This window comes from Formica exsecta, unplaced genomic scaffold, assembly GCF_003651465.1.
Source record: "Formica exsecta isolate Colony F162 unplaced genomic scaffold, ASM365146v1 scaffold667, whole genome shotgun sequence".
Lineage (NCBI taxonomy): Eukaryota > Metazoa > Arthropoda > Insecta > Hymenoptera > Formicidae > Formica > Formica exsecta.
In genome coordinates this window covers 209,934-222,149 of record NW_021853430.1, presented here as the reverse complement: position 1 = coordinate 222,149, position 12,216 = coordinate 209,934, and the positions used below count along the sequence as shown (strand labels likewise).

General features: G+C 36.1%; 2 protein-coding genes across 5 annotated transcripts in view; both read right to left on the bottom strand.

The window, feature by feature from the left end:
- Positions 1–3,396, bottom strand: part of LOC115243013 (rap1 GTPase-activating protein 1-like) — a 13,017-nt gene extending 9,621 nt beyond the window's left edge. Inside the window, exon 1 of the mRNA XM_029819658.1 lies at positions 3,085–3,396. Within this exon, the coding sequence (XP_029675518.1) occupies positions 3,085–3,291 (207 nt within the window). The 5' untranslated portion in view covers positions 3,292–3,396. The remainder of the gene's footprint in view (positions 1–3,084) is intronic.
- A 1,174-nt stretch (positions 3,397–4,570) lies between these two features.
- The window catches only part of LOC115243015, a 112,074-nt gene continuing 104,428 nt past the window's right edge, over positions 4,571–12,216 (bottom strand). For 2 of the 4 annotated variants that reach the window (XM_029819662.1, XM_029819663.1), the window contains exon 5: positions 4,571–5,046. In XM_029819662.1, coding sequence (XP_029675522.1) covers positions 4,699–5,046 — 348 coding nt within the window. In that variant the 3' untranslated portion in view covers positions 4,571–4,698. The remainder of the gene's footprint in view (positions 5,047–12,216) is intronic. The other 2 variants (XM_029819664.1, XM_029819660.1) reach the window with 2 other exon arrangements.

Here is a 12,216-nt window from a genome sequence, read left to right as displayed (position 1 = left end):
ATATATATATATATAAATGTATTGATAGAATAGTGTTTATTTTCCGGAAAAAACTTGGAAACTTGGAATTCTAATAAATTTTTATTGTATCCGAAAAATCAAAGAATTCTTGTAGAATTTTATTGGGACACGAGGAATTTATTATCTTTGTAAATGTATTGATAGAATAGTGTTTATTTTCCGGAAAAACGTGGAAAACTTGGAATTCTAATAAATTTTTATTGTATCCGAAAAATCAAAGAATTCTTGTAGAATTTTATTGGGACACGAGGAATTTTTAAAAAAATTATCTTTGATAATTTTGCTCTTTTATATTGTAAATATAAATAATCTACAGTTCTTTGATAAACCAAGTTGTAAATTATATGTTTAAAATATATTAAATATGTACCCTATCTCTCCGTTTATGTATATTCAATGCCTTAACAAAATATTGAATATGCAAGTACATATCTTTTATTGTAATTTTTTAAAAATAAATAAAAGATAAAAAAATCTAGCACTTGAAACTTAAGTGACTCTATATTTTTCCTTCATATAAATGAAAAACATTAGAAAACGCATACTATAAAAAAGTTTGTTTTATAAAGTTGCCCCAAAAATATTCTCTTTACCTGCGATTTTGAATAAAAATATTTAGAGGATCAGGGAATTTCCAGAAAATTTTTTTTTACAAAATTGGAGTAGATACCCCATAGAATAATATGTTACACATATTTTAAGGAAAATATCTCAATATAAATTCCAGGCCAACATAAGGCACGAAAAAAAAATATGCATTATTTATTTTCTTTCTCTTGGATTTATAGAGATTTTTGTCTTCACGCGTTAATTCTTATCGAAATGTCTATACACGTGTCTCTTCCCTTATCCATCTCTAGCCTAATCCATGTCTCAAATGGCAAGTATAATGCCTGACTTGTGATATTACACAAACTCGCCGACCGGCGCACCCTCCTCTATTGAAAGCAACGACTTTTTACTCTGTACAAGCGCGCTTGCTTTGTTCCCTGGCTCTCGATTGATATCGTTAGTCGTTACTATCAGTTCCGAGGTGTGTAACCGTTTGCTGTTACGGTTCGAATTACACGCGCACCGTTGTAATCTCCCACAAGTAATCGCCTCCTTCTTCCATATGTGTGACTTCTCCGGCTTATAGCTTATTCTTCTTCTCTTTTACGCGTGTAACAAACGGCAATTACGATAGCACGCGATATCGGTATGGCAAAGGCGTCCCTGCTTAAAAAGCCCAATAAGAAATAATGAAGACAGATTTAACTTTTATTAAAATTTTATATAATTATCGTAAGCTATTATTTCAATCGGACTCATATAAAATATAAAAAAGATAAAGAGTTCGTATTTTGACAGATTAGATATGTACTGATTCAATCGATTACAATTATCAAATAATATGTATAACTGTTGCGTCCTATGTACTTTTTGTCGAATTTTTTAAAAAACGAGAGAAAAATTTAATAAATTTGAGATTCATATTTTTCTAAAATAAAATTTCCACGGAAACTGTGGGACAAAAATTAAAAAATTAGAACACATGTTCCTTGAATTTTTTATTATTACGCGCCAACTTTGAATTATATCTTTGAGTAGGGGAAAATATTTCGAACATTGCAATGTAATAATGTATTCACTAAATTGGCGGAATTTTCAGAAGCCAATTTTGATCGGATTCTCTCGTCAACGTAACGTGTTTCCGCGCTATTTTAGATATCGTAAGCGTTACTTCATACAGTTACGGATTTCAACGTTCGGGTTGTAAAGCAGAGAAAAACAATTACGTGCCGAGAGCAAAAGGTAACACCGTCGAGTAACAATAGGCGGAACGGGAACTCATCCGTCGAGCCTTATCTAGAAAAACTGCGCGCACGCAATGCCGGAAGCGGAAAATAGTGTGCTCTCTTTCTTACAAACTATGCACGGCTTAACGATTCACTAATTAGCAGACTTTCCGACTAGATGCACAACGCATTCGCAATAATAATATATAGTAATATAGTATTCTAAACAAAATTTTTGCATAATAACAATTAATAATAATAATAATAAATAATGAATATTTCTCAGCCGAAGAGATTCTCGAACTTGTCCGCGAATTTTCCCCATCTCGCCTTATATTTCTCAAGTTTTTTCGATTACATTTTCTCATTTTCTATATTTTTAGCAATTCCGTGATCGCGAATTTTCATTGTCAAGGGACATTTTTAAATCTCGTATATATCTTTTTTTACTTAGGAGCATCCTCGCGCATTTTACACACGTATTAAATTACATCTTTCTCTCTCTCTCTTTATTGCATTTCTCACTATTCCCATGAAAAATTTCTCGCCATGATTCGATGATGCGACAATAGATAGAAAACAAAGAGAAAAGAATCCAAAGACAAAAGTGAAGAGAAGCGGAAGAAAATTGCGAATAGGGATCGACGACGACGGATGAATATCAGAGGAAGAGGAGAAGAAATAAGGGATTCTCTCTTGGTTCTCTTCGGGTATCGGAGAGACCCTCCTTGTGGAGACTATGAGAACGTTCCCACTCCCACGTCCAAAGTGCTCTTTTCCTTTTCCTACGTGCCTCTTTTTTCCCTCCCTCGCCCTTCTCGCCACCGCTGTCGTCCCCGACTCATCCTTTTCTCCCTCTCGTTATCTCCGTCTTCTCCCGTGCATGCATCCTTCCTTCCTCGTACACCTACGTGCGTCGGTTGAGCGATCGCAGTTCATCACGGTTCTCGAGTTCTCGAATATACGGTTTCAGGGACGGCGGAATAAGGTTCACTAGGCGCCCTGATCTCGATGTACGACGCGCGAATCGAATAAATTAAAGCTTATTCGGAAAGGAACGGTTAAGAATTATAGACAAAAATGTAGAGATACGAGGCCGATATTTCTCAGTTTTAATTATACCACGTTGGACATTCCGAAGCTCCGTATTTTTTTCGAAGAAAAAATCACGAACAACCATCCTATCATATATTTCGATCATTTCATCATATTTTAACTTCCAACTTTCATAACAAAAGACTACAGGTGCTATTCAGGAATGAGACGTTGACGAGAAAACACTTACCCTGCCGACGAAGAAGCGACGATAGCACTTGGCCGTATCATCCTGGTCTATCCTGGGCTGCCAGGCCGGCTGCGCCGGCAGCAACGCCCTGCCAGCCGAGTCGAGGGTATGTCGATGATCGGTACCATCGACCCAGTATCCGGACGGCGTGACGACTAAGGGCGGTTGGGCGCCGGTCGCGGCCTGCTGTTGCAGGGCCGCTTCCATGAGCGACTTGCCGAAGGGCGCATCGCCCACCGGCGACGGTGACAGCGCCGGGGTGTGATTGCTAGGCGCACCGCCGGGACTCGACGTCGTCCTGTCATCTCTCGGCGTCTGCAACGAAATTATAGACACCAATTATTCATCCGGTCATGCCTGTGTTTATGATTTATATCTTTACAAGGAAGATTTTTCCGTGCAATTGCATTATTTTTATTTATTTATTTAATATTAGAAAAACTGCGCGCACGCAATGCCGGAAGCGGAAAATAGTGTGCTCTCTTTCTTACAAACTATGCACGGCTTAACGATTCACTAATTAGCAGACTTTCCGACTAGATGCACAACGCATTCGCAATAATAATATATAGTAATATAGTATTCTAAACAAAATTTTTGCATAATAACAATTAATAATAATAATAATAAATAATGAATATTTCTCAGCCGAAGAGATTCTCGAACTTGTCCGCGAATTTTCCCCATCTCGCCTTATATTTCTCAAGTTTTTTCGATTACATTTTCTCATTTTCTATATTTTTAGCAATTCCGTGATCGCGAATTTTCATTGTCAAGGGACATTTTTAAATCTCGTATATATCTTTTTTTACTTAGGAGCATCCTCGCGCATTTTACACACGTATTAAATTACATCTTTCTCTCTCTCTCTTTATTGCATTTCTCACTATTCCCATGAAAAATTTCTCGCCATGATTCGATGATGCGACAATAGATAGAAAACAAAGAGAAAAGAATCCAAAGACAAAAGTGAAGAGAAGCGGAAGAAAATTGCGAATAGGGATCGACGACGACGGATGAATATCAGAGGAAGAGGAGAAGAAATAAGGGATTCTCTCTTGGTTCTCTTCGGGTATCGGAGAGACCCTCCTTGTGGAGACTATGAGAACGTTCCCACTCCCACGTCCAAAGTGCTCTTTTCCTTTTCCTACGTGCCTCTTTTTTCCCTCCCTCGCCCTTCTCGCCACCGCTGTCGTCCCCGACTCATCCTTTTCTCCCTCTCGTTATCTCCGTCTTCTCCCGTGCATGCATCCTTCCTTCCTCGTACACCTACGTGCGTCGGTTGAGCGATCGCAGTTCATCACGGTTCTCGAGTTCTCGAATATACGGTTTCAGGGACGGCGGAATAAGGTTCACTAGGCGCCCTGATCTCGATGTACGACGCGCGAATCGAATAAATTAAAGCTTATTCGGAAAGGAACGGTTAAGAATTATAGACAAAAATGTAGAGATACGAGGCCGATATTTCTCAGTTTTAATTATACCACGTTGGACATTCCGAAGCTCCGTATTTTTTTCGAAGAAAAAATCACGAACAACCATCCTATCATATATTTCGATCATTTCATCATATTTTAACTTCCAACTTTCATAACAAAAGACTACAGGTGCTATTCAGGAATGAGACGTTGACGAGAAAACACTTACCCTGCCGACGAAGAAGCGACGATAGCACTTGGCCGTATCATCCTGGTCTATCCTGGGCTGCCAGGCCGGCTGCGCCGGCAGCAACGCCCTGCCAGCCGAGTCGAGGGTATGTCGATGATCGGTACCATCGACCCAGTATCCGGACGGCGTGACGACTAAGGGCGGTTGGGCGCCGGTCGCGGCCTGCTGTTGCAGGGCCGCTTCCATGAGCGACTTGCCGAAGGGCGCATCGCCCACCGGCGACGGTGACAGCGCCGGGGTGTGATTGCTAGGCGCACCGCCGGGACTCGACGTCGTCCTGTCATCTCTCGGCGTCTGCAACGAAATTATAGACACCAATTATTCATCCGGTCATGCCTGTGTTTATGATTTATATCTTTACAAGGAAGATTTCCGTGCAATTGCATTATTTTTATTTATTTATTTAATATTATTTAATATTACTATTTAATATTATTTATTTTATTTATTTATTTATTTATTTAATATTATTTTATTTATCACTCAGTTTTAAAACAGAAAAAGATTGCTAAAAAATCGATTATAAATCTTCTAAATTCATCAACATGCTCTTATTTTTCGGTTTAATTAAAAGCTGCACTTTATTAAGATATCAATTTGAGAAATCCATTTATAATTTATTTGGTTTGATTCATAACACAATTTGTACATTTGTTTGCTCGTGTATATGCTAAATAGATTTGTAACGAGAGTTCTTGAAGCTCGAGAGTATTTCTTCCGTGATCTTTTTTGACGAAGGATTACGTAATGATTACTACACAAAGAGCAAAACATTTTTTTTTTTGTCATTACGTTATTCTATATGTGTTTATAGATTTGAATCTATTTTTATCTTTCTTGTCATAATCTTTTTACTATAATTTAGTTGACTTTGGGGATTAAGATCTCAATTTTCGCCTTTTTCAAAAATCCAATTAAAAAGAAATTAAATAATATTACCAAGATTATTATATATGATACAATCTGATAGAAAATAATCTCTACTAAACATCTCAATATGTTTTCGTAGTTAGAATGTCGATACTTCTATGTTCGTGTCACCTGGCGTTATCGGCCACTTATTTATCAGTCGTCAATGCATGTATCGAATCATCCGTTCTCGTAGTCGGCGACATTGATTGCCTCGTGCTGTTCGTCTTTCCCGAGGCGAACACGATCGATCGACATAAGCGGAAGAAGCGAGGAGTCTCGACGCGTGTCGTAAACGTCAAGGAGAGATCGAGGCGAGTAGGTCGAACGGTAGACACGACAGTTCTACATACGAGCGCGCGTTCGTCGGAGAAACGGAAACGAAATACGTCCACGTGTCACCGAACACCGTGGGCACCCACGCGGAGATCCTCATGTGGACCAAGTCAAATATCGGCTGTCACCCGATAGGTACTTGGGATACTTGCCCCGCAATGAAACGCATATCGATATGTGTGTGAAGCAACTTCGAGTATCTCTCGTCTACGCATGCGGGGGCATCAAATAATTATTATTATTTTATTCACGATGGTAAAATTTTAATATCCGCGCGATGTCAACGATAAATTTCCCGCACACATTTAGTAATGAATGCAGCTAAATTATTTCTCATTAATAGATATATGTAATTCGTATACAGCAATTGATATTTTTTTCTTAATTACTTTGAAAATTAATAATAAAATAATTTTATTCAATTATTTTATTACGACGAAAGAGAAATATAGAGAGGGAAAAAGTAGATTAACAGAATGAATGGAGCTTTCGAACGCAGTGATTAATCCACTCGCGATTAATTATGCATAGTCAAACTTTAATGTGAATGGAGAGCATCAATGGATTTCTCCCGAGTTGAACGTGTAAAAGCGATCGCGCGTAAACACGCATTTTCTCTCGATCTTCATTAGGGAAGATTGCGACTTATTCATGTCACGTGGCTGTAATCGGCCGTTTCACACTCAGGTATATCTGCTGAATTTGACCCCAATTCCACGCTTCTGCTAAATTTAAATGGCACTTCCCGTGCATCTCTATTTCGTATTACTTTCTGAAATTTAATTCGAGTTTTGCATACTGCGAATAAGTACGCACATTTTCACACGGGAAAATACATTTTATTTCAATTATTATTAAAGATTGAAAGAAATACTGCAAAAGTTAAATCTTGTACGAGATCAGGTTATCCGCAGAAATATGAAAAGTGAGAAAATTTAATCATAATCGAATCTTCAAAGAACCGCACGATCGATCGCGGAATCGATATTATTATGACCTCTTCCTCTTTCACTCTATCCGCGGAATAATTCTATCTTCGTGGAAAGGTGCAATTCCGCGATAGCTTCATCGATCAGTGACGCGCATCGCGAGCGGGATTACATTACCACGTGTATTATACACGCGCTATCGCACACAGGTGCATACCGCTAAATGCACGTGCCACTGTATGCACATCCGCTGCTAGCGCGAAATATCGACGCGATTTAGTTATCGGATATCACTTCAAAGCGAGATCGCGTAATCCGGTCACCTCGATCAAATCTCAGTCCAATAGGAAATTATTAACGCATCAATCGCGAATTATACGCGCGACGATTTCCGCGAAATGCCCTAAGTCAACTTAGAATGTTTATTCAAATATTGTAAAAAAAAATTCTTCCAGGTATTTTTGTTCAAAATTCTAAAGAGAATATTTTAAAGATTTTTTGGTGTAACTTCCTAAAATAAGATTTTCATCGTATGCGTTTTCTAATGCTTGAAAATCTTTCATGAGATAAAAATTTTTCATTTGCGTAACATTTTCATTTTTTTTTATCACTGAAAACTACAATAAAGAATTGCATCTTCAATATTTTGTTAAGATATTGAATATTTTAATATTATCATCAATTATCAAAAAGAGAATTTAAAAAAAAATTCCCTGAGTCTCAATAAAATTCCTTGAGAATTCCCTCATTTTTTCAGGTACAAAAGAAATCTCTGAAAATTTTAGGTTTTCTATGTTTATTTCCAGAGACTAGATACCTTGCAACTGTTTCAAATATGATAATCGATTCTAATAATTTGAAGAATTAAAGATACTTTGAATCGTTATTATTTTTTAAAAGAGAGAGGTCGATTTTTTTAAGCTGTTGATCTTTTTCGCTGTCTTAGATGAAATGCTCTTTTTTGTCGCTCTTTTATTCTCTTTTTCAATTTAAAAAACGTACGAAATCGTTGCGATCATCGTCGATTATTATCCGGACGCATCCAAGTTGTCTCAACTGAATGTTCACTCGAAAGACTTGTCCCGATGAAACCATTCTATTTCGAGTCCGGTTCCGTTCGAACGGCACGGCAGAATGAACACGATTCTAACGAGGCACGCGGCGGAGAGAAAAAAACGCCGGAGCGGCGTAAAACGCGGTTTAAAAGTAATGCGGATGTGGCCTCTCGGATTACGTTTCTTCGAGGTCTTCTTCCTCGTCGATTTTTCCGTGTGCTCTTCCTCTTTCTTTCTCTGTCTCTCTCTCCCTCTTTCAAGAGCATTTTTCAACCATCGCGTGTCTCCGAAGAGACTCTCCTTTCGTCCGCTAATTTTAAGCGTCTCTAATTTCGAATGCAAGATAAAAAAAAAAGAATCCAGAGATGTAAGTGCTCGAAAAAGAAAAGACAAAGAGAGACAGAGCGCAGCCTCCTCCGCCAAATATAAACCCCAGCGCGGCGGAGGAGTCCGGATAAAGGACTGGAGAAGGAAATACATATCGCAAAACGCTTCAGTCCCAGCTACTAAACGAATAGATTAATTCGTTATATTTAGAATATTTTCGAGATTGTGATTTTGAATGGATTTGAGTTAAATATAAATATATAGACGTATAAGGATAGATAGACAAATTTTTTGCATTTGTTTCAAACCAGCACAAGGATTCACATCAATATTTTTTAAAGCTAATTTCAATTAAATAAAAAAGAATTATTTTATCTATCAAAAATATTTAAAATTATTATTTTTGATTGAACAATTATTTTATATTCGTCCTGCATACTGTAGTATTTTTTAAATAAAAACATGGGAATGTATTTCTTTCTCAACAAACTTTCGATATCAAAACTGTTCGAACGAACGAGTTATTGACGAGTTTATAACACCTTCCGAGACACCCGACGTTCCAATGTCGAATGGATCTCGATGGGTCTTGAAAGCGTCGAAATAAGGAGAGCCAATCGCGACCCCGATAAAACACATACACACACATTGCAATATCTAGCACATAACAGCTGCTGATATATTATTACCGGTACCACCACCTGCTGCGACGCCATGTGTGCTTGTATTATTTACACCCGCTGCCCGCTTTTTGTGGCGACCATTTTCACCATATAATCGTGTAACGGACGTATTTTACAGGTGACGACGAAATTTTCAATGAAAACAACGAGAAGTAGCGGTTCTAATTACGAGATTCTGAACAGAATATTAAATTGGAAATGTAATAAAATTTAATTATGATAATGTTATAACGTGTTATTGAAATTTCAATTTTCAGAAAGAACGTAAACACAATATATTACAAATTCAACTGTATAATGTTTTCTTTTACGCAATAATATTTGGTGATTGCGCAATTAAAACGTTAAGGAAGGTAAAGAAAGTTATGTGTTAAATGTAATCATCCAGTATTCGCAAACTTGCAATCGGTAGTCCACGAATTTTCAATGCGATTCACTCTTTTTGTTTTTGTTTAATTTTTCGAGCTCTTGAAGAATTATGTTGATCGATATTAAGGATTTGGCTGTACAATAGTAGCGAAAAACTGTCAAAATTAAAAAAAAAAAAAGTTCTTACATTTATACTATTTGAAAAATAAAATAAATAAATCCGGATTATAAAAAGAATTAAAAAATCACAAAATAATATGGTTTTTGACGTCTTCGCAAAAGAAAATAGTTGTAATTAATATTTTTCCTAATTTATGAAGAAAACTTTTGATCGTGAATATCCTCTGAAATCAACTGCAAAAAAAAACGAGTAATTTGCAAAAAGAGAGAGAAAGACAGATAATATTTTTCTACATGTTTAAATCACAAAATAATATGGTTTTTGACGTCTTCGCAAAAGAAAATAGTTGTAATTAATATTTTTCCTAATTTATGAAGAAAACTTTTGATCGTGAATATCCTCTGAAATCAACTGCAAAAAAAAAAAACGAGTAATTTGCAAAAAGAGAGAGAAAAACAGATAATATTTTTCTACAATTTTTAGTAAATAATTTTTAAACGAGTAAGTGGATCTAAATCAAGTTTTGCATAAATATTTATTAGAGTTTTCTTAATATATGTGAAAATTTTTATTTCGTTGACAATGTTATTCCCTTGTCAAATTTGTCAATAAGTGCTACAATACACGATTTTCCATAAGAATCAATAGAAACTTTAAACTCAAATAATTTCCAAATTATGAAGAGAATTGTGCTCAGGTTTTGCACAGATATTCAGAAGAAATAGTAGAACAGTCTACGAAATTTTCATGCTTTTATCAATGTTTCAACATATGACATATATATCCTTAAACAACACTTACATCTTGTACCTCTCTGCGTAAAATCTCCAAATATAATAATAAAAAATACAAATATTAAATTCATATGCAAATTCCATATGACTGAGCGCACCCACGTAACGTCTAATACGATACGTGCACATGTACCACGCACTCTATTTCCGTCCCAAAGAATCCGAGGTGAATTGCGCGCGCGTCTTTAATATTTACGACACTTTATTAACGTGAGAGTCAACAGCACATACGGTTACAAGAATAACGAACAGAATAATGTCTCTCGTTACGCGCTTTTCGTTGCGTACGTTTGCCTCTGTCAAACGGCGCTTCTTCTTCCACAAAATTAATTGAATAATTAAAACGATACGCATGAAGTTAATTAAATAAGAAAATAACGCGCGAATATTATAATATGGCGTATGTTATGGTAATTTAAGCGCCCGCAACAATGTTATGACTTTTAATCATGCAATTAAACGGGCTTAGAAACTAGTACTACTACTAACAAATTTATTCCAAAGTTGAGAGAATTTGAATGTCTTAATTAATTTGATATTAAATTGGATTAAAACTGAGTAATTCAAATCAATTTCGTTCAAATTGTTAGATAAATGAGTTGGACATTAACTTGCTACTTGCGAATTTTTTAACCAACTATCGGTTTCCCAGTGATTATTATCGCCCACGATTGCGCGAATTGGCCGCGGCTTATCTGTCTGTAATTAATTGATCCTGATTTAACAGGAAAGCCGCACATCGGATTCTGGAGAAAGTTGCACTCGCATTTTGTAAGAACACAAGGGTACGATTGTATTCGATCGGCTTATCTAAAGTGATTCACGTGGCTGAGTCACCCACGTGCGAGAGAGCGGAAGAGTCTTGAGAGAAGACCTTTTCGGACCCCTGTCAATTGAACGAAAGTTTACGCTCGGTGCACATGATTTATATATTAGTTTTTTAACACATTTACGTTTACGTTAAATTATTCAATAAATGTCACAGAAGCAACACGAGGAAACCAATATAATTTTATTATATAATATTTAATTTTTTTATATATCTTTTTATATATTTTTTTTTTTTTGAACGATTTACATATCATGTTTGCAAATATTATAAATCATAAATTTTGACATATAATATAATTATATAAATTTTTGATGTTTTAAGTACTGCGATTGAGTAGGAGTTTAAAATGATATTTCTGGGTTTAATAATTACATACAATAAAAATGAAATGCATACGTAAAATAAAATAATAAACCAATTATCTATCTCTTAGATTAGTCAACTCGGATGCTCAGGGAACCGTATTGCTAATTAACGTCCGTCCTCGGCGCGACGTAATCGCGTATGTATCGTCCGCCCATATCCGACTTACATAATATCTCTCTTCATGTTTATAAATATCCACGAGCGCGGTGGAAAATGTGGAAAGCTGCGTGTATACGCAAACAATAATTATACGCTTCCGAATATCACTGATTGCTTCCTTTGTCCGATCGTTACTGCACTTTGAAGGCCAATTTGTGCGCATTATTCGCAACATCTAGTTACACACCGCAAACGTTCTATACTCCTGTAGTAACGCCTTTAGATTGTAGGGATAAAGTTCCGAATAGGTGAACGGAACTTCACCTGCCGTTTTTATTCTTTAACATCGATTTTCTCGAAAACTTTCAGTTTTACGCAAAAAATGTATAGAACATAAATGATGTATTTTTACAAGAACTACAACTTTTATTTGACACATTTTTTTCTTACATCAATATTTATCGAAATAATATTTAAAAAGTTATGTTTTTTCAGTTTTTTTGAGTTTTGACCTTGAAAATGACCTTGTCGCAAATTTTCATTATCATATTCGTAATCAGCGTTCAAAAATACAAAAAATAGTGTAGTTTCAAAAAAATCGGAGGGTTTACCTATTCGGAACTCCACCCGATTGTAGATTAACA